Source organism: Oncorhynchus kisutch, linkage group LG27 (genome assembly GCF_002021735.2).
Source record: "Oncorhynchus kisutch isolate 150728-3 linkage group LG27, Okis_V2, whole genome shotgun sequence".
Taxonomy (NCBI): Eukaryota; Metazoa; Chordata; class Actinopteri; order Salmoniformes; family Salmonidae; genus Oncorhynchus; species Oncorhynchus kisutch.
This window is the reverse complement of record NC_034200.2, coordinates 12,126,742-12,149,350: the sequence shown is the minus strand read 5'-3', so window position 1 is coordinate 12,149,350 and position 22,609 is coordinate 12,126,742. Positions and strand designations below refer to the sequence as shown.

The following is a 22,609-nucleotide window of genomic DNA, read 5'->3' as shown; positions in this document are numbered from 1 at the left end:
CTTCATGAGGAATGATTTTCCAACAGTCTTGAATGAGTTCCCACATATGCTGAGAACTTGTTGGCTGCTTTTCCTTCACTATGCGGTCCAACTCATCTCAAACCTTCTCAATTGGGTTGAGGTCGGGTGATTGTGGAGGCCAGGTCATCTGAGCAGCACTCCATCACTCTTTCTTGGTAGCCCTTACATAGCCCTTACACAGCCTGGAGGTGTTGGATCATTGTCCTGATGAAAAATAAATGATAGTCCCACTAAGCGCAAACCAGCTGGGATGGCTTATCACTGCAGAATGCTGTGGAAGCCATGCTGGTTAAGTGTGCCTTGAATTCTAAATAAATCACAGACAGTGTCCCCAGCAAAGCACATCCACACCATCACACCTCCTCCTCCATGCTTCACAGTGGGAACCACACATGCAGAGATCATCTGTTCACCTACTATGCATCTCAAAAAGACAGTGGTTGGAACCAAATATCTCAAATTTGGACTGACCAAAGGACACATTTCCACCGGTCTAATATCCATTGCTCGTGTTTCTTGGCCCCAGTAAGTCTCTTCTTCTTATTGGTGTCCTTTAGTAATGTTTTTTTTGTTGTTGCAGCAATTCGACCATGAAGGCCTGATTCACACAGTCTCCCCTGAACAGTTGATGTTTAAATGTGTCTGTTACTTGAACACTGTGAAGGATTTATTTGGGCTTCAGTTTCTGAGGCTGGTAATGAACGTATCTTCTGCAGCAGAGGTAACTCTGGGTCTTCCATTACTGTGGCGGTCCTCATGAGAGCCAGTTTCATCATAGCGCTTGATGGTTTTTGTGACTGCACTTGAAGAAACTTCAAAAGTTCTTGAAATTTTCCAGACTGACTGACCTTCATGTTTTAAAGTAATAATGGACTGTCATTTGTGTTTGCTTATTTGATCTGTTCTTGCCATAATGGACTTTTACCAAATAGGGCTATCTTCTGTATACCACCCCTACCTTGTCACAACACAACTGGAAATAAATTCCACAAATTAACTTTTAACAAGGTACACCTGTTAATTTAAATGCATTCCAGGTGACTACCTCATGAAGCTTGTTGAGAGAATGCCAAGAGTGTGCTTATTTTGAATAATCTCAAATATAAAATGTAGTTTTATTTGTTTAACACTTTTTTGGTTACTACTTTTTTGGTTATGATTCCATATGTGTTATTTCATAGTTTTGATGTCCACTATTATTCTACAGAAAATAGTAAAAAATAAAGAAAATCCCTTGAATGAGTAGGTGTGTCCAAACTTTTGACCGGTACTGCATATTTATACAGAACGTGTGAATAAAACATGTATAAACTGTGTTCATAATTATATGACAATGTTGTAGGTTAAAATTCTATTAGACAACTTCTGATATATCACATTCCTTACTTAAAAGCAGTAAATTCATCACCTATGCCTCTACTAACATTTTGACTGATTTGGATTTCTCCATGACCACCAGTGCTGTCATTTTCATACTATTCTGGAACGTTGAGGGTTTATGCCAGCCTCTAGTAATTTGATTGGATCTCCATGGTTGTGAGTGAAATATAGCCCTGTTTAAACTCATTAGGAAGTTTCACACTCCCCCACCTATATTATGGTATGGCCCATGAACTCTACCCCACTACGTGAAAGCGCCACGCCTCTCCTGTGTGTTAATTTGTGACTCATCTATGCAGGAGCAGACGAGGCAGGATTACTGACAGGAAGAATACAGACAATTTGCGAACATTATTCAGATCATCATTTACAGGTAAATACTATTTATTTTACAAGTAGTATTCAAGATGCTGCACTCCTAGTTCTCCATTGGCTTAACCTTATTTTGGGAGATTTTAGCGCACCAAGTTTAACTGCATTTACCCGGTTGAAAATGCGTATTTTATGTTTTCCCTGGTAACTTTTATGTACTACACATGCATAGACGATATTTCGAATCAAGCAGCTGGTCTCATATACTACGGTAACATAGTAAACGTAAATCTGGGACACAATAGTATGATATGTAATGTTTGGTATAGTTATTTAAGGCAAAAAGTTGGGTGGTTAATCTGTTTTATGAATGTATGTTTACCCCTGCGTCCAGGTTGAATCAAGGGGTAAAGGGTTTTTAGTAGCCTAGTTACACCATAAACTAGCCTACATATAGACAGAATAAGTACATTTCATATTTACTTAGAAGCCAATGCTCCATGGCAGTGGAATAGCTTTCATGTAATGTCCTTTAAAACATAAGGCCTACTAACTAATCTGTTACCTGATTGGATTGAACTTTCAACTAGTATCTTATCTAGAGTGAAAGTGGGATAGGCCAACTCACCTATAGTAGGCTATGCATTTTCCTCTTGCAGATCAGTGCCAGGATGGTTGTGCTGTCGAAAGAATATGGGTTTGTCGTTCTCACTGGTGTTGCCAGCATAGTCATGATCGGCCACCTCGCCGTGAAAGTTGGCAAAGCCCGCAAGAAGTACCAGATCAAAGTGAGTGGCCCGGGACCTGGGACAGCAAAATGGATACGGCTTACCATGTGACTTCCTCTGACCAGGAAACATTTTGGGCTTAAGTTACAGCCTTAAAGAAGGACCCAGTGTTCCTAACATCACTAGTAGGCCTACTCTGTGTTTGCTAAGAAGACCTAATCTTCTCTTCCCTGTTGGACAGTACCCTCAGATGTACAGCGATGACCCAGATACCGGAAATATCTTCAATTGCATCCAGCGGGCCCATCAGAACACGTATGTAGTAATACTATAGTATGTACATGTAGTAAGTAGCTGACAGAGTCAGCAGAGAGAACACAAGATGTTTTCACACACAGAGTTAACATTTCTTACTGTGATATTAGGTCCACTAATAGTTGTTATTTCTTTACAGCCTGGAGATCTACCCCGCCTTCCTCTTCTGTCTCACCATCGGTGGCCTGCATAGTCCTGTAATTTAACTTCCATTTATTAATTTACTCTATGTTAAATTCACATGCCGTGCATGCCAGACTGTACAGCTGATTAGTCAAAGTATATTCGGGAGCACACTCATCTGTGTCTCTGCAAAATTGAATTCCCATTCATTAATCCTTAACACTTTTACAATGGTCATACCAAGGATCATTTAGCAATTTGATTTGGAATTTTAGGACCCATTTAGGTATAAAATATGTTATTTGATGAAACATTGAATTTGGCCTTACTGCTATTAGCCCATAGAAACACATTGAATACAGATTCATACATGTAAAAGCAAACAAATTAATCAAAAGGAAGTTTGTTTTAAAGTGTCTGTCCTATATTTGAGAGAGATAAGAAAGATCAGAAAATGATGTAAAAAGGTTTACCTATATTTTTAACACTTATTTTGGGGGCCAATTAACTACTTCCATATATACTTCCATTAATTATTTTAACTGATACCGGGCTACCTTCAGGGCGTCCTGGAGCAAAACATTAGTGTGTAGCCAAAACTCGTGGGTACCGACTTAAGATGAGTCCTATGATGAGTCCCATGACACTTGTGGGCGGCGTAGAGCAAAATGGAGAACACCATTGTGTTCACGAGAGTCTCCTCTTTCCATAGACTGGTCATATTAGTCAGTCGGCCAAACCTCGGGGCGCTACAGACGTTTTTGTGAGAAGACAGATTTTTCATGGTCTGACAAACAAACACCGCTGTAGCTCGGCTACCTTCCACCACAGATGTGGAAGACCGCCATTCGTGAATGCGGTGGATTGAGATACAGCCCATGCTTAAACAGACACATTTTGATGGAGTTTTTTATTTATTATACTAACTAGATTTCCTCGGGGGCGCGGACATCGACTTGAGTTTTTTAAAAGGTATTAAGTAGTATACTAACAGGGAGCCTTGTGTGTTACAGCGCCTAGTCAGTGGACTTGGAATGACTTGGGTTATAAGCAGGGAGATCTACGCATACGGATACTCCACTGGAGGTAAGACAATAGATATGCTTATAATACAATAGTTGATTAAAACCAAAACCATATGGCAGCCATTACAAGGGTTTTGTTCTATGTTATCCTTCCAGATCCTAAGAAAAGGGTGCGCGGGGCGTTCGGGAACGTTGCTCTGCTGGGCATGATGCTGATCGTAGCCAACTTTGGCAGAACCCTGTTGGGCTGTGGTGACTGGGTGTGGTCTGGGATGAGACCGGGCATGAGGTTCTCAGCTCCCCTTCCTGCTACCATTCCCCAGTGAGGTACTGCAACCCCATCCGACCCCAATCTAATAGTAGTAGAATGTCTCTTGTGGCCATCCATACATGTGTATGGAATATGTAGAAAGACAGAGTTCAGTAAACGTGGAAACGGACAACCACTGCTGTTTGTGCCTCATTCCATACCTACACCACCCCAACTCCTCCCTGACCCACTACTGAACACTGACAGGCCCAGAGAACCTTCTGCGACGAACGACAGAGGCGGCACATGCTTCACCACGTTGATGAACCTATTCTTTGTGAGCGTGATGTTTTAATAAATATATTTGCCAAAACTGTATTCTTAATGAAACAATGTATAAAATGACCATAATGACCATAATGACTTTAATACTGGTATCCATGGCCATGTGTGAAATGTGTGTTTTAATGCTGGTATCTATGGGCGTGTGGGAGATGTGTGTGTGTGTGTGTGTGTGTGTATTAGAAAAAGGTTGCCAAGAGGTTAATAATGTGTGTGAGGGATGTGTTTGTCCTCATTGTTCTGAGCTGCATACTTGTCCAAAGTTCACACACCACCTCTAAGTCTACATGCAGGCACAAGAAACACACTATTATTACCTTAGCCATTAGGCAATTTCTGTCCTTGATTTGTTGAATATGTTTGGATTAAGGCTGGGGACTGTACTAAGTAACAATACAATAACTCTCTGAACTTCTGAATCCCTCATCTGTCGAAGAGTCGAAAGCAGACAGCTAAAAGGGTTTCAGTTTTATTATCAAACAAAGGAACAAGTCCTTAAAACATATTTCTTACAGTTAACTCTGCAACTGTATATCATCCTATATCACTTTAGGCACTTACAGGTAAATCACAAGTTAAATACTTAAACACTAAATATGATTTGTTGCAGTGCAAGACAAAACATGTCATTTTCAATCTAGATGTAATTTAAAACCTCAGTTCTTAGACATACATTGCTCTGTTTCTGCATTTAGGTATTTCCAATTTACAAATCTAAAGGATCATTTGGTGAGACATAACTATCAACTGAATAGTTAATAAATATGTAAGTGTACATTTTGATAATACTAACATTTTTCATAATTTGTGTTTCACAAAGTTCCTTAACCGATCACTTTCACATGAAAGCACCATTGTGCTTCTTAACACCCTGCCTGCTTAACTCAAAAGCCAGACACACCAACGTGTCAGAGCAAACACCATTCAACTGATGACAAAGTCTACCGGCAGGCCCTGGACAAACCCAGACAACGCTAGGCCAATTGTGCACCGCCCTATGGGACTTACATCTGGTTGTGATCCAGCCTGGGATCAACCCCAGGTCTGTAGTGATGCCTCTAGCACTGTGATGCAGTCCATTAAACCGCTGCCCTACTCAGGAGGCCTAGATATGGTTTTTAATCAAGTCACCCTTATTGGAGGGGACCCCCTTTCATTCACTACCCCCTAAAAAATGAACTTCTCTCTGTACATTGGTTAAATGTTTTGCCTTTATTTTACTCAGCAAGTCAGTTAAGAACAAATTCTTATTTTCATTGACAGCCTAGGAACAGTGGGTTAACTGCCTTGTTCAGGGGTAGAACAACAGATTTTGACCTTGTTTGCTCTGGGATTCGATCTTGCAACCTTTTGGTTACTAGTCCAATGCTCTAACCACTAGGCTACCCTGCCTTTTTGTGGCTACAATTACAGAATCTTTACCAGTTCTCATGCAAGTAAGACCAAGGATGGGTGTTTTTCAAGAAACTCAAGCCCTTGTTAAGACAAACCACTAGGCATTCTGGTTTGAAAGAATACTTCACTCATGGGGTGGCAGGTAGCCTAGTGGTTAGAGCGTTGGGCCAGTAACCGAAAGGTTGCTATAGAGCTAATCCCCTTTCTGACAAGGTAAAAATCTGTCGGTCTGCCCCTGAACAAGGCAGTTAACCCTAGGCCGTCATTGTAAATAAGAATTTGTTCTTAACTGACTTGCCAAGATACATGTATTTATTTTTTTGGCCAGTTCATGGATTAGAATAGTCCCATAACATGGAGACTGGTGAACATTTAAATCACCTAAGGTCCCTCTACAGTAAGCATCTTTCACTCCCTGTCTATTTTCCCTCTATCATGGTCCTTGGCAACATCATCAAATGTGGCATTGTGTTTTCTTCATACATTACCAACTCATTTGGGGACTCCACTTCCACTCATATCCCCTAGAGGGCACTGTGACTGTTTCTATAACACAATAAAGTGGTCTGTGCTGTGTATGACCTGTATAAGGAGGGGGGGGGGGGGGGGGGGGGGGTACATTACAAAGAACAAAACAGAGCTCTGTGCAGATGAAATGTCTGAAAGCTTCAAAGGGAATAATGATGGTGTTGGCCTAATGTCGAAACGGAACCTCTGATGTCCTAATACTGCAACCCCTGATTGGGTATTGAATGCCTTCTAATTGTTAACATAATACAATCAAATTGGAAACTGCTCAGCAGGGGGAATCATAGTGAGACAACATGGTCGCTGGCCGAGGGCCTCCAATCCAGTCAAAAGCTTTGCCAGGATCCAAAACGGTGGCCGATTGGGTGTCTGCTGTGTAGCTGGGCTAGAAGTAAAGTTGACTGTTGATGATGAGAGGGTTCCGTCATCAGTATGTGTAAGTGTATCTGGAAAGTGGTGTGCCTTCCATCAAGTCATCCTGGACAGGAAGACAAGACTAGGACGAGTTAATGTTGAAAAACACTAGATCACTTCAAATTCATCGAAATCATATATCCCACATCAAATGACATGCCATAGAAGACCTGAATCTAACATGTCCAGTAGAGGATGCTCACCATGGGTAGATCCTGCAGCCGGTGGAAGTCAGGGTGATCGGTCCGTTGGCGGAATTTGAGGAAGAGGACAACAGAGACGATGGCTGTGGTGATGATAAAGATAGAGACCAGGCTAGCCAGCAAAGGGTCCAGAGGAGAGTGGAGTTGTGGCCCTTTGTCTGAAACAAAATGTCAAATGCTTTGATTGATTCATTGGCTAATTTGATACGTCATTTGCTATCTGGATAATCAGTGAATTAGTTGATTGGTTAATTGGTCAATTATCCCCTTACCCTCATCTCCAACGGTGAGCTCTGATGGAACCTCCTGGTGAGGCGGGCCGGCAGGGACATGTACTGGAGCGGAGGTCTTGGTGTGCTCCGTGGTGAGGGTTTGGGTTGGAGCAGGGGTCAGTGCTGGGGTGCTGGGTTGGACAGAGGACTGGATCGGTGTTAAAACATGGGATGGAGGTGGGGTGGTGTCTAAAACAGGAGGAGTAGAGGTGGTGAGGTGGCCTCCAGCAGGGACAGGGTATGTTGTGTCCCCTAGGGTGGAGAGCAGTCCTGCAGGGGAGGTGCTCTTTACAGGGGACGAGGAGGAGGAGCTGTCTGAGAGAAAGTCCCAGAGAAATAGAATTACAACAGTATTATACATTGAGTGTGCTAAACATGAAGAACACCTGCTCTTTGCAAGACATAGACTGACCAGGTAAATACAGGTGAAAGCTAAGATCACTTATTGATGTCACATCCATGTCAATCAGTGTAGATGAAGGGGAGGAGACAGGTTAAGGAGGATTTGTAAGCCTTGAGACAATTGTGATATGGATTGTGTATGTGTGCCATTCAGAGGGTAAATGGGCAAGACAAAAGATTTAAGTACCTTTGAACGGGAAAAGGTAGTAGGTGCCAGGCGCAGCGGTTTGTGTCAAGAACTGCAACGCTGCTGGGTTTTTCACGCTCAACAGTTTCCGGTGTGTATCAAGAGTGGTCTACCACCAAAAGGACATCTAGCCAACTTTACAAAACTGTGTGAAGCATTGGAGTCAACAAGGGCCAAGGGCATCCCTGTGGAACGCTTTCGACATCTTGTAGAGTACATGCCTCTACGAATTGAGGCTGTTTTGATGGCAAAAGCAGGTGGGTCAGAACCCAATATTAGGAAGCTGTTCTTAATGTTTTGTACACTATGTATAATAACTGTATTACATAGTATACACATACAGGATCTTTAAGTAAGATACAGAGAAAGGTTCTGCAATGCCAAGCCTTTTTTCATGTACCATCATTCCTGATTCTACTAAATGAGGCTCGGCTTATTATTTGAAATCAAAAGGAGAGGAATTAGACAAAGAACGCAAGTATGTGAGCACGAGAGAGAGAGTGGGAGAGAGCGAGACTGAAATCTGGATCCTGTTATGTAACATTGTGTGTTTTTTCAGTGTCAGGCAGAAGAGGTGTCAGACACAGAAGACACGCTCAACATCGACAGAGAGTTATATTTGTCCGTCCAGTAAAACGATAGTTCCTACATCACGTTGCCACATCCCACTCTACACCCCTCTACTTTCTATACCCCTGGTATGCTGCCTGGCGGTGGGTTGGAACCTGAGGCAAGCTTCTGTGTTTGCAAACAAGCAGCTTTTGTAGAATGCGGCTCTCTATTTTCAGACTGTACACAGTCCACTGGTACCAGCTACCTCTGGGTAACCATGGGGAATATAGGCAGGCTTAATGTCTCTGATAGAAGTCAAATATCCTTTGGTCACAGTACCTGCGAGAGTGGCGTTGTCTTGGGTGACGGTAATGGTGTTGACTGTGTGTGCAGGTGCAGGCAGAGACGTGGTCATCTGATTGGTCAGAGCCTTGTCATCCCAGTCACCAGCATCTGTAACAGACTCTGACTGAAGCAGCCTGTCGCCGTCAATAAAAGCTGGTTCAGTTGGGGCTCCATTCACTTGGTCTGGAGAGGTCTGTTTGGCAGGACTTGGCTCTGGCTCCTCCTCATCTTCATTGACCAATAGGAAGACTGGGGATGCAGTGGACACGCCCTCATGCTGGAAGGCGCCTGGGGTGACAGGGGCCAAAGAAGTGCTCTGACCTGCAAGAAAAGAATGATGAGGTCAGTGTAGAAATATAATGTTCTGGTGTTTAATTTTGTTGTGAATAGATGAAGTAGCTAATAGACATTACAAAAACATGACTGGGAAATAAGTAGAAAAGTCATATCATTAGGCCTACTGCATGTGTTTCCAGGGTAACTGTGTGACACATGCAGCTGTTGAACAGAAGTGAATGTTGTTCTGTAATTAGTGTCAACACAATTTGGGATGAGTGATCTCTGGTCAGACATGGTGTTCTACACATAATGCTTGATTACTGGCCCATTCGTGTCAATAGAAACTTCCTTCACTATAATAAACTGATAATAACCCGCACTGACACGCAGTCCTAGTGTATAACCAATCAATAAACACTGCCAAATAAAATAGGTAACATTAGGCTACATCTAAATGTAACCTACATTATACAGATTGTCCTACTGTCATCAGAACATACTGCGATGACAAGGTAGACTGAATGTGGAGCACAAAATATCGCTCTGCTCAGCGGGCTGTCTACTCAAAACACATCACACACACCGTTGACACCTAGGCCTACCCTTTGTCTCCGATGAACGGGTAAAGATCACCAAGGCACAAAGCAGTAGATTATTTTCAATATTCATTTCACTTGCTGCTTTCCGTGGATGACTAAACGCTCAACGGCAATAACGCCAGTTATCTTCTTCTTTGCTGGAGCGTGTTCTTTTCTGTTCTTTCCGTTAGATTAGTTGACAGTGAACATCACTGCTAAAAATACATACAGGGGTCTGGCATTGGAGAGAAGGGGTGGGGTTGATATGTGAAGCGCGTCGCGCAATGTCAGTTTCAAATGTTTTGCCCAGCTCCGTCAGGACGACGTCTGTCGATGGAACTCAAAGCCCACAGTGTGTTCTGAATGTGTCACCGTCTCACCGCCATGCCCCCCCCTTCACGTTGAGGGGGCGTGCCACCCCCCCAGCTGTCACTGCTGCACCGCGTGCCCTCCGCTCCGTGCGCACTGGGTAAAACACTAATTTCTGGGCATTCCTTAATCAGAAATACTGATAGGCCCTACACAGGCAGAGTTATAGATCTGTTGTAAAGATTCACTATGTTTAAATGATTGTAAGAAAATTATATAGACCTGACACAGGAGGTTGGTGGCACTTTAGTTGTGGTTGATGGGCTTGTGGTAATGCCTGGAGCGGAATTAGTGGAATGGTATCGAAACATTTGCTGTACATAACTAGTGACTGGTAACAGGTAACTGCCAAAATAAAGGAAACACTTAGTATATGGTATAGAAAGCAGACACTTCCACACGTGTGGTTCACCCACTTTACGGCTATTATTATGAGCCGTCCTCCTCTCAGCAGCCTCCTGTGATAGACCAGTATTTCCTCTTATACATTTAAAACATTCGCCAAATCTACCAGAGGTCAGTGTTTCAACATGATCCTGTCATGTGCTGCTGGACCTGTTGGTTTGTGGTCAGTACCATGGTCAGCATGTGTCAATCACAACAGGACAATGAACGCTGAAAACCTTTCCCGACAACTCACTTTTGACCTTGACTAGGCTAGCCTATTGGCAGGGGCCACCTCTGTGTCATCAACAGCATTGACTGATAGAGGGAGACTTTTTAAAGCCCGCGGAATGTGGGCGGCAGGCGCAACAACATAGCCAACAGTAGAGCCCCAACTCGGTGTCATAAGAATTAACCGTGGAGAACGTTGAGGGGGTAAGTTGTCCAACTCATACGGTGCGCAACAGAGACGTGGTTTGATGCAGTACCAAAACACAGCTCTCATTCAGTCTGAAAGCAACTTGTTCATCTCAGTCTGTGCAGCTGTAGAACAAATATTTGTGTCTCTCCCAGGCTTTCTTAATATCTCAGCAACATTGTGGTTATATGCTATGTGACAATGATATTATTTACCAAATAGCCTAATTACACAAATTAAAGTCTTGGTTTACAGTTGAAAAATGCAGAGACTAATTGCAATGGAATTTTGACATTTAACAAATACAGAATAGCCTGTTTGAATAACATTTCAAAGGCAATGGGCAGTTTGTATGCAGTAAACTAGTTCAATGGGGTATAGAAGGAAGGAGGCTGTTGTAATATTGTGGGTCATTCCCTGAAACCAGTATGATTTGAGTCCCTCTGACCTTTAAGTGTATTTTACATATAGGGTCACCAAAATCAAATTTTAAAAGCATTTTTTATATAAATTGAAATGTCCCATGTAATGAAGTGTAAGAAATGTTACATTCATTGTATTTTTAATATGAGAAAATATGTCTTCAACTGACACCAGGCATTTTGTCATGTCCTCCATGGCCTACACTTAATTTGTACTTCGGATATGACTAATAAAATGTGCAAATAATCCATACATTTTTCCATTGATGTAAACATATGTATATATTGCGCTCTTTTGCTGAGAATGTATTCTTTCCAAATAAATTCATGATTATTGATTAAAAGCACACCATTGAGTTGCATACCTCAGTCTACCCTCAACCCCGTTACGCCAACCAACCAAAATAGTGAACTCATCGTTATGTGACATGATCAACGGGAAATGATATCATACAACTCTTCTGAACAACATGGTGCAAAGACAGGTAAGTTATCACATTCTTTGATATCTATATTTGATCCATTTGTATTGTTAGATTGGGGTCGTCAAGCTCAACCACTCATCTCTGTTACATGAAATAAATATTGAAAAACTGTTACTTATCGAAACTATATATATATATATATATATATATATATATATATTTTTTTTTTATTTATTTTTTTTTATTTTTTATATCTGCAATGTATTCATTGTATGCATGCCATGTGGTGTCCTGTTCTTCACCACATGAGGAGCAGTGGACATATTGAGCCAAAAAACTAAACCTGTCACACTCAACCCTGTTCCTTGTTTGATCATAACAAGGTTGTGAGACTGACAGGGTTGAGTTAGTCACTTATATATATATTTTTTTTAATATTTGGGGGGGTATATCAGCTTTTATATTGCAGATAGATGGTGGCTTCCGTCAATGTGATTGTCTGTGTCATTTCCAATCTCCCATATTTTTGTTGTAAACATACAGTGTAAACATACAGTGCATTCAGAAAGTATTCTCTTTGAATTATTCCACATTTTGCTACATTACAGCCTTATTCTAAAATGGGATATATATATTTTTTAAAGTCCTCAATCTACACACGCATTACCCCATACTGACAAAGTGAAAACAGGTTTAGACATTTTTGCAAATGTATAACTTTTTTTTTTAAAGACCTTATTTGCATAAGTAATTCAGACCCTTTGCAAAAATAAAACAAAAATACCTTATTTACAAAATGTATTCAGACCCTTTGCTATGAGACTCGAAATTGAGCTCTGGTTTATCCTGTTTCCATTGATCATCCTTGAGATGTTTTTACAACTTGATTGGAGCCCAGCAGTGGTAAAGTAAATTGATTGGACATGATTTGGAAAGGCACACACCTGTCTATATAAGGTCCCACAGCTGACAGTGTATGTCAGAGCAAAAACCAAGCTATGAGGTCGAAGGAATTGTCCTTAGAGCTCCGGGACAGGATTGTGTCGAGGCACAGATCTGGGGAAAGGTACCCAAAAAAATTCTGCAGCATTGAAGGTCCCCAAACACACAGTGGCCTCCAACATTCTTAAAGGGAAGAAGTTTGGAACCACCAAGACTCTTCCTAGAGCTGGACGCCCAGCCAAACTGAGCAATCAGGGGAGAAGGGCCTTTGTCAGGGAGGTGACCAAGAACCCGATGGTCACGCTTCAATGTTCTTCTGTGGAGATGGGAGAACCTTCCAGAAGGACAACCATCTCTGCAGCACTCCACCAATCAGGCCTTTATGGTTGAGTGGCCAGACGGAAGCCTCTCCTCAGTAAAAGGCACATGACAACCCGCTTGGAGTTTGCCAAAAGGCAACTAAAGACTCAGACCACGAGAAACAAAATTCTCTGGTCTGATGAAACCAAGATTGAACTCTTTGGCCTGAATGCCAAGTGTCACATCTGGAGGACACCTGGCACCATCCCTGAGGTGAAGCATTGTGGTGGCAGCATCTCTGAATGTCCTTGAGTGGCCCAGCCAATGCCCGGACTTGAACCCGATCGAACATCTCCGGGGAGACCTAAAAATAGCTATGCATCGACGCTCCCCATCCAACCTGACAGAGCTTGAGAGGATCTACAGAGAATGGGAGAAACTCCCCAAATACAGGTGTGCCAAGCTTGTAGTGTCATACCCAAGAAGACTCTAGGCTGTAATGGCTGCCAACGGTGCTTCAACAAAGTCCTGAGTAAAGGGTTTGAAGACTAATCAAATCAGATGTTATTGGTCACATACACATGGTTAGCAGATGTTATTGAGAGTGTAGCGAAATGCTTATGTAAATGTGATAGTTTTTTATTTTTAATACATTTACAAAAATGTCTAAAAAAACTGTTTTTGCTTTGTCATTATGGGGTATTGTGTGTAGATTGATGAGGGAAAAATACAATTTAATTAATTTTAGAATAAGGCTGTAACGTAAAATGTGTAAAAAGTCAAGGGGTCTGAATACTTCCCGAATACTCTGTATATTTAAGTTATTTTCCTTCATTATTTCCCCTCTAACCCTACCATCCCTCCCCTAATTGGAGTAAACTAATAAACAACACTTAGGCTTCTACTTCCAGCTTATACAAACTATATACATTTTACGGACACAATCTATTTTACAATAGTTATATTTTGTTTGTTTTTAGGCCCATCCTTCATCTCCACACAACCCCTCCCATTCACCTGTCACGGCCGTTGTTGGTGGAAGAAGGTGAGGACCAAGGTGCAGCGTGGTAAAGTGGGGCAAAAATGTATTTAGTCAGCCACCAATTGTGCAAGTTCTCCCACTTAAAAAAATGAGAGGCCTGTAATTTTCATCATAGGTACATTTCAACTATGACAGACAAAATGAGCAAAAAAAATCCAGAAAATCACATTTTAGGATTTTTTATGAATTTATTTGCAAATGATGGTGGAAAAAAAGTATTTGGTCACCTACAAACAAGCAAGATGTCTGGCTCTCACAGACCTGTAACTTCTTCTTTAAGAGGCTCCTCTGTCCTCCACTCGTTACCTGTATTAATGGCACCTGTTTGAACTTGTTATCAGTATAAAAGACACCTGTCCACAACCTCAAACAGTCACACTCCAAACTCCACTATGGCCAAGACCAAAGAGCTGTCAAAGGACACCAGAAACAAAATTGTAGACCTGCACCAGGCTGAGAAGACTGAATCTGCAATAGGTAAGCAGCTTGGTTTGAAGAAATCAACTGTGGGAGCAATTATTAGGAAATGGAAGACATACAAGACCACTGATAATCTCCATCGATCTGGGGCTCCACGCAAGATCTCACCCCCTGGGGTCATAATGATCACAAGAACGGTGAGCAAAAATCCCAGAACCACACAGGGGGACCTAGTGAATGACCTGCAGAGAGCTGGGACCAAAGTAACAAAGCCTACCATCAGTAACACACTACACCGCCAGGGACCCTGCAGTGCCAGACATGTCCCCCTGCTTAAGCCAGTACATGTCCAGGCCCGTCTGAAGTTTGCTAGAGAGCATTTGGATGATCCAGAAGAAGATTGGGAGAATGTCTTATGGTCAGATGAAACCAAAATATAACTTTTTGGTAAAAATTCAACTTGTCGTGTTTGGAGGACAAAGAATGCTGAGTTGCATCCAAAGAACACCATACCTACTGTGAAGCATGGGGGTGGAAACATCATGCTTTGGGGCTGTTTTTCTGCAAAGGGACCAGGACGATTGATCCGTGTAAAGGAAAGAATGAATGGGGCCATGTATTGTGAGATTTTGAGTGAAAACCTCCTTCAATCAGCAAGGGCATTGAAGATGAAATGTGGCTGGGTCTTTCAGCATGACAATGATCCCAAACACACCGCCCAGGCAACGAAGGAGTGGCTTCGTAAGAAGCATTTCAAGGTCCTGGAGTGGCCTACCCAGTCTCCAGATCTCAACCCCATAGAAAATCTTTGGAAGTAGTTGAAAGTCCGTGTTGCCCAGCAACAGCCCCAAAACATCACTGCTCTAGAGGAGATCTGCATGGAGGGATGGGCCAAAATACCAGCAACAGTGTGTGAAAACCTTGTGAAGACCTACAGAAAACGTTTGACCTCTGTCATTGCCAACAAAAGGTATATAACAAAGTATTGAGATAAACTTTTGTTATTGACCAAATACTTATTTTCCACCATAATTTGCAAATAAATTCATTAAAAATCCTACAATGTGATCTTCTGGATTTTTCTTCTCATTTTGTCTGTCATAGTTGAAGTGTACCTATGATGAAAATTACAGGCCTCTCATCTTTTTAAGTGGGAGAACTTGCACAATTCGTGGCTGACTCAATACTTTTTTGCCCCACTGTATGTCCATATTTATTAGAATGAACACAGAAATAACCAAAATAACAAAGAGCAACGACCTAAAACCTTTCTGGCTGGTGCAAACAGACAACAGAAAATAATCACCCACGAAACACAATAGAAAACAGGCTACCTAAACACCATCCAGTTTTGATTTCTATTTGCTGGATATTTTTACACTGTGCTGTGATGTTTCAAAAAACTTCTGAACCTTTCTATTCTCATAGATTCTTCATATTGTAAATGAAAGAAACATTTTTGCTGTTGAGTATTATTATATTATTGATCGATTGACTGTTACTTTTTAAATCATCCAGCAGTGCTATTTGCCGAGTTAACTCACTTGGTTTGTCAAGTTATCCAATTATTGAAATTAGACATTTTTTACTTCATTCATCTAACCAAATGCATATGTTGACTGTAATGTTGTCCATTTTAAGAATATGTACAGTAGTCCAGTGTATAAGCCTATTAGAGTGACGACACTGGAGAGAGCATTCTATTCTTGTTAATCAACATTCCTGCTTAGATCTTCACATCTCAGTCTAAAGTAAATTGCCATGGAAATCTTGATTTATGTGGATATTCCATCTGATATACGGTATCGTGATGTCAGCTGCATGTGCTCAACACAGAAGCTACTCGACTGCAAGTCATTCAACACACAGCATTTCAGTTTCAGCAAGGTGCCAACTGCTGGGCCACAGCCAGCCAGTGAATGAAAGCCACAACTACAGCCAGTGAAGGAAATCCAGTGGGAAGTGGTGAAGGGGTGCTTGGGAAGTGGTGTATGCTGAGATACGATGAAGACCTACTATAATGTCCAGGCATCATCCTGAACACAGATGAAACGCATGTCCAGGTAAAGTGGATGGATCGCGTTGGATCAAACAGATTCTTCTGGTCTGCTCGTGATGACATCCACTGGTAGCTGTTTATTGATGTCCTTGAAACCATTCCACCCCCACAGTCTGTGACATTCAGCCACGTAAAGATCTTGAAAAGGGGTGTGGGCCAGACTTTCAGGATGAACGGCATGAAGCAAGAGGCACACACACACACACCCAAAGTATCTACCTACCTGTGAGACATGCTCCATGTTTCCGCTGAGTGTCTCAATGTCCGCACACACAAAAGCACAGAGTTGACCTTTTGTGTAGCTGAACCGTTGGTGGTCAGATTGACCTTCTCTTATAAAAATAGCGTCAGTGACTCATGCATGAGTATTAACAACATACGCGACACTGTGACATCATTGTGTGAGACCAATCATTGAGTACGGCCATTTGTGACCCCACCCACCGGCTTACTTGGTTCGAGGTCAGTACCAGATATTAAACCAGGCTGAATATCCCGTTTGGTTCCAAATAATCAAGCGGGCCATGGGCAAATGGAAATGAAATAGGAACCATGATATTCATGGCCCTTCATGGTCCTGCAGTGAAAATGTGCCTTTGGATGACTTGTTCTGATGACCTATTCAATGTTATTCTCTGATATGTTTTCGTTTTTTTTTTTACTGCAGTTGGGTTAGTTAAACTCAGTTTAATTCAAATATATACCTATTGTCCTCATTTTCATAGTTATATCTATGAAATACAATGTTTATAGTAAATCTTGGAGTGAATTTGAGAGTAAACAAAACCAATTTATATGGAAGCCATATTTGAAACTCTGTTACCCTAGTCTCAAAACTGTTACATGCCAATTTTGTGATAAAATGTTGTAAAGGAAATTAAATATGAATTTGATGTTTGTTGAGCTGTCTGAAATGTTGAGAGCAATCATGAGAATATAGATTTTTGTTCAAATTCTGAAGTGAAACCATACTTTTGCAAAAAATGTATAAGGCCACTGACACACAAAGTATCCATTTCAGGCTTTAGTATAGCAAGTGTGTGATTTTATATATATTTTATATTTGCAATTCTTTCATTCATTTCCAGGACATATGATTAATAGGGAAATGTTTATTTTATTACAAGTATAATTTATAATCATATTCAGACAACTTACATAGTGTCCATAATGGGGTTGAAGACAAATGGTGTCCATATAAGAAGAAAGCTTGTCGATAATAATAGGGCTTTGATGCCTGAGAAAATATGATTTCTTGGAAGTTAAATATGTCCTTCATTACTTAGGGTGTTCAGATTTTTAGAATATTTTGGATTTAAAAAATAATTGAAAAATGGCAAAGTCCAAATTGTACCCATTTGGTGGGATAACCCTTATATCAGTAACATACTGTGCTAATTGTAACCACCACCATGTGATTGGGATTAGTTGCCATCAGCAACAACACTCAGACTGATGCAGTTGGCCATCCTGTGTGCATTATAGGCTGCTACCCCTGCATACATTCTTTATCAGTGGCATTGTCATTTTCACATTTCCATCCCTATTGAAAATTAAATAATTTTAATTGAAAATGTCCTCTTCCCTAGGCCCTCCACCAGCTGTACTATGACCCAGACATTGAGCATAAGAACAGTGGCTGACTCAGGCCCAGATCTCCCCTCAGGCCTGGCAGCTCTGCTGGCCTCCGCTCAGCCCAGACAAGGTCCGCTCCAGCACCATCCTACAACCTCCCCTGTACTTTCTACACAACCTGTTGTGTAGTATAATTCCTTTCCTGCTTGTATTGCACTCCATATCCCCATTCATAATCCTGTATAAACCTGTAATCTTCATTATCACACCATTGTCAAAACAGCTTCCCGAAATTCAGTTCTTTGGTGTCAGCATCCTCAACAACAAGATCTCCCTCCACTGGGCTGGCCTCACCACAGACCAGCACCACACCCACATCTCCCACTTTTCATCAGGGTCCAAGATGGTGCTGACCAGGCTGTGTATGGCCCTGGCCTCCCTGGCCTTCAACACCATGCCTCAGGCCTGGCCCAAGGCTGTGGTTGACATGGTCAGGGTCTTCCATCCAGAGAAGGCTGGGGCTGGGGATCAGGGTGGGGCTGGTGTTGTAGGTGGAGGAGATGGAACGGAAGGGGAAGTGAACACCCACGCCCACTGCCCGGCCCTGCTGGAGCTCCTTACTGTGCTGCCAGAGGAGTTCCTGCCGGCTGCCAACGGCTTGTTGTGTCCAGCTGAGCGAGGTCCTGGCTGGGGAATGGACAGCTGTGTCCCCTGCTGCACCAGTTGCTCCAGAGGCAGTAGACCCCCAGCCAGCTGAAGGAGCGGGCCCTGTGCTGCCTGTCCAGCTGTGTGGGACCGGATGTTCCCCTGCATGGGTAGAGCGAGGGTTGCTGAAGGACTGTTTCGCTGCTCTGTCCAACCCAAAGCTCTTCAACATGGCCGTGGAGATATACAGTATGTATACTGTAGCTAAGAAAGTAATACTATGTGAATGTTGTGTTGTAAGCTGTTACTAGCCCATGTGCCTCACCCTAATAATTTGGTCAATTGTTACTCTTAATTTTGCAAAATTACAGAATGCCTCTTATTCACTCATCATTCCCTTATGCCATAGGTTGTACATTTCAATTGTCAGTAGAAACATATCAGCTGTCTTTTAAAAAGGCAGTAAACGAGGCTGAATGAACTGTTTCGCTGCCAGACAAGGCTCCGTTGATAGCCAGGTGAAGCGGTGGTAAGGATTCACTCCATGGTGCTGAAAAGAAAGCTCTGCTCTTGGGACAGCTTTATGTAGGCCCTAACAGTTTGTTGGCACAGCTTGTCGCCGTTATAGTGCAATTAAAGTATTGTTTAGTGTTGTGTAGTGTCTTTGCTGGCATCTAAAATTTTGTGGGGAATTTCACCACTGCACAGGACGTACTGGTCAAACAAATCCACAAGATCAGTATAAATTCCTTGTCTTGAAAATAATCAAGTTAGACTGTTGCTGGTGATTGACTGTTTATTTACTGTGTAGGGATGGAATTTATGACCATTTGTGTGTCCATGTGTGTGTGTGCAGATGCGGGGCCTGCACTTCCTCTTCTCTGTCCTCCCAGTAGAGGAGATTCTGACCAGCCTGACCTCCCTTATCAACCCTCACGTCCAGAGACTAGACACACTGGCACATCAGGAGGTAAGAACAAGGAAATGGTGCTCATACAGTGCCCTTTTTCCATACAACCACATAAAATATGTGTTGGACACAGACTTACAATACAGTAAAATGCAATGTAAATATGTTGCATACTGTGTCTCTTCCCTGCCTGTTTTATCCTTCCACCCACTCTTACTGTAACCTTTTCTCCCACTGTATCTCTATATTCATTTTGTCCTGATCTACAACTCTCCTTTGCCCTTTCTGTAGCCCAGCCCCACTACTAGCTATGTATCATCCACATGCTGGGCATGCTGTCCAGTCTGTTCACTACGCTGGACATCAGCAGGCAGGACCAGGGGTCACAGGGCACCACCCCAGCCCAGGCCAGACCCCAACCCTGTGAGTCTCCTCCCAACTCGGCCTTCCTCACTTTCTTTTGCCCTCTCTCTCTCCCACTTTCTCCCATTCTCTGTCTCGGAACCTCTCTCACTACCCAGAACTATTGTCATCTTGTTGACTTTGTCTGTGCTCTGTCAGGTGGTGTTGGTCTTACAGCAGGTGTTCACATTGATCGAGACCATCCTTAGTAAGTGGCTCAGACTCAGAAGTGGTGAAAGTAAGTACTTTAGACACTATGGGCATGAGAATGTTACAAAACCTACTGCAGCTGTCATACTGCACATACAACACCCGTTCTGCCAGTCACATTCTGTTAAAGGTCCCCACAGCACACAAATCCCTGGGTCACTCGTCTTTTCAGTTCGCTGCAGCTAGCGATTTGAATGAGCTGCAAAAAAACACTGAAAATGGACCGATTTATCGCCATCTTCATTCAAAGACTCAATCGTGGACACGCTTACTGACAGTTGGGGCTGCTTCGCGTGATGTATCGTTGTCTCTACCTTCTTGCTGTTATCTGTGCCCAATAATGTTTGTACCATGTTTTGTGCTGCTACCATGTTGTGCTGCTGCCATGTTGTGTTGCTACCATGGTGTGTTTTCATGTGTTGCTGACATGCTATGTTGTTGTCTTAGGTCTCTCTTTATGTAGTGTTGTCTCTTGTCGTGCCTGACCTCCCTTATCAACTCAATGTGTGTTTTGTCCTATATTTCTATTTTTAATCCCAACCCCAGTAGGAGGCCTTTTGCCTTTTGGTAGGCCGTCATTGTAAATAAGAATTTGTTCTTAAAACCTTGTGACTAGGGGGCAGTATTTTCATTTTCGGAAAAATAACATTCCCGTAGTAAACGTGATATTTTATCAGGACAAGATGCTAGAATATGCATATAATTGACAGCTTAGGATAGAAAACTCTAAAGTTTCATAAACTGTAAAAAATATTGTCTGTGAGTATAACAGAACTGATATTGCAGGCGAAAGCCTGAGAAAAATCCAATCCGGAAGTGCCTCATGTTTTGAAAGCTCTGTGTTCCAATGCGTCCCTATTGAGCAGTGAATGGGCTATCAACCAGATTACTTTTTCTCCGTATTCCCCAAGGTGTCTACAGCATTGTGACGTAGTTTTACACATTTATATTGAAGAATACCCGTCAGCAGCTACATTGCTCAACTGGTCACCTGATGGCTCCCAGAGTGATTCTCGAGTAAAATACAGGAGGTAGCCATTATTCCAATCGGTCCTACTGAAAAACGAATTGTCCCGGTGGATATATTATCGAATAGATATTTGAAAAACACCTTGAGGATTGATTATAAACAACGTTTGCCATGTTTCTGTCGATATTATGGAGCTAATTTGGAATATTTTCCGGCGTTGTCGTGACCGCAATTTCCGGTCGTTTTCTCAGCCAAACGTGAAGAACTTGGCTACAAAAATAATTTTTCTGGAAAAAAGGAACATTTGCTATCTCTAACTGGCAGTCTTGTGAGTGAAAACATCCGAAGCTCAAAAGGTAAATGATTTAATTTGATTGCTTTTCTGATTTTCGTGACCAGATTACCTGCTGCTAGCTAGGCATAATGCTATGCCAGGCTACCGATAAATTTACACAAATGCTTGTCTTGCTTTGGCTGTAAAGCATATTTTCAAAATCTGAGATGACAGGGTGATTAACAAAAGGCTAATCTGTGTTTGAATATATTCCACTTGTGATTTCATGAATATGAATATTTTCTAGTAAGATTTTTTGTCCGTTGCTTTATGCTACTTAGTGTCAGTTGATGACAATTCTCCCGGATCCAGGATGGGTAGGTCCAAGAGGTGTTCTTAACTGACTTGCCTAGTTAAATAAAAATGACAAATAAATACATGTAAATGCGTCTGTATTTCCATCGGAGTATGTACTGTACATCATAGCCACAGGAAGTAGGGGTGCTGAGGGTGCTACAATGTTAAGTATAATTCACTAGTCCTGTGTTAGCGGACCAATATAGCTGTCTGCAGTGCAGTCAGTTCTCATCCTTGAGATTCTTGTATGTTTACCTCTTTCTCTCCCTTTGTGTGTATCATCACCAGGCAGTTGGAGGCCAGTCTCCCCTCTGTCTGACAGAGCACTTCTGAGGTGCTGTTCGGTCTGAACAATGAAGTACCTAACGGCCCTGCTACACTATAGCCATCGGGCGGAAGGCATTGCCATCAGCCATTGAGGAAATGCTTCCTCTGAAATCAATGAAAGCTGCTTCACTGACCATGTTGCGCTCACGTTGTGTCATGTCCAATGGCAGCATCCAAGCTCAAGAATCACTGAGGTTCAATTCTTGATGGTTGACGTGTGTGTTCATTCTGTGAGTTGAAATAACAAGTAATAAAGTTGATTTGGGTTGCATATGGCCTCCACTAGACACCACTGGTTATTTTACTAAGATTTATGAAGTCAATAAGCTACGAGCTAGCACAACTCTAACTAACTAGTTACATTGACTGTTTTCACAATATATACAAAAGCAACTTGAAAGGGCAAAAATCATGACACGTTTGCAAGCGGAGTTTGAATAAGACATCCAATTAACACTTTGCATTTATAACAGTTGGTTTAACTATATCTAATAAGTAACCAAATCA

At 42.1% G+C, this 22,609-nt stretch overlaps 2 protein-coding genes and 1 long non-coding RNA gene across 7 annotated transcripts; 2 read left to right on the top strand and 1 right to left on the bottom strand.

The window, feature by feature from the left end:
- Positions 1–1,642: 1,642 nt before the first annotated feature.
- On the top strand, positions 1,643–4,907 carry LOC109871738 (microsomal glutathione S-transferase 3). Of its 2 annotated transcripts, none has more exons than XM_020462722.2 (6): positions 1,643–1,774; positions 2,373–2,501; positions 2,683–2,756; positions 2,896–2,953; positions 3,893–3,965; positions 4,061–4,907. In XM_020462722.2, exons 2-6 carry the CDS (start codon positions 2,385–2,387, stop codon positions 4,228–4,230), a joined length of 492 nt encoding a protein of 163 aa, XP_020318311.1. In that variant the 5' UTR covers positions 1,643–1,774; positions 2,373–2,384; the 3' UTR covers positions 4,231–4,907. The 2 variants fall into 2 exon arrangements, with proteins under 2 accessions (XP_020318311.1, XP_020318312.1); XM_020462723.2 differs by having other exon boundaries at positions 1,674–1,774; positions 2,351–2,501.
- Positions 4,908–6,532: 1,625 nt separating this feature from the next.
- Positions 6,533–16,649, bottom strand: LOC109871734 (flocculation protein FLO11). 4 transcript variants are annotated; one of them, XM_031806960.1, is made up of 5 exons: positions 16,390–16,649; positions 8,789–9,115; positions 7,309–7,623; positions 7,037–7,194; positions 6,533–6,915 (listed from the first exon to the last, which is right to left on the bottom strand). In XM_031806960.1, the coding sequence occupies exons 1-5, from the start codon at positions 16,610–16,612 to the stop codon at positions 6,847–6,849; spliced, it is 1,092 nt and encodes a 363-aa protein (XP_031662820.1). In that variant the 5' UTR covers positions 16,613–16,649; the 3' UTR covers positions 6,533–6,846. The 4 variants fall into 4 exon arrangements, with proteins under 4 accessions (XP_031662820.1, XP_031662821.1, XP_020318306.1 ...); XM_031806961.1 differs by having other exon boundaries at positions 6,533–6,897; XM_020462717.2 differs by lacking the exon at positions 16,390–16,649 and adding an exon at positions 9,676–10,015.
- LOC109871736 (uncharacterized) lies at positions 13,696–22,363 on the top strand. The gene is made up of 6 exons (XR_004205794.1): positions 13,696–13,956; positions 18,022–18,137; positions 18,291–18,901; positions 19,509–19,622; positions 19,854–20,202; positions 22,064–22,363. It is a non-coding gene; the product is annotated as an uncharacterized LOC109871736 (long non-coding RNA).
- Positions 22,364–22,609: the final 246 nt, after the last annotated feature.

Coding starts and splice junctions, on each gene's coding strand:
- LOC109871734 (XM_031806960.1), bottom strand. CDS start 16,612: ATGCCGTTCATCCTGAAAGTCTGGCCCACACCCCTTTTCAAGATCTTT. Junction 9,116..16,389: donor GATGATGCCTGGACATTATA/GTAGGTCTTCAT, acceptor CTTTTCTTGCAG/GTCAGAGCACTTCTTTGGCC. Junction 7,195..7,308: donor GCTCACCGTTGGAGATGAGG/GTAAGGGGATAA, acceptor ATTTTGTTTCAG/ACAAAGGGCCACAACTCCAC.
- LOC109871738 (XM_020462722.2), top strand. CDS start 2,385: ATGGTTGTGCTGTCGAAAGAATATGGGTTTGTCGTTCTCACTGGTGTT. Junction 2,502..2,682: donor GCAAGAAGTACCAGATCAAA/GTGAGTGGCCCG, acceptor CCTGTTGGACAG/TACCCTCAGATGTACAGCGA. Junction 2,954..3,892: donor TCGGTGGCCTGCATAGTCCT/GTAATTTAACTT, acceptor TGTGTGTTACAG/CGCCTAGTCAGTGGACTTGG.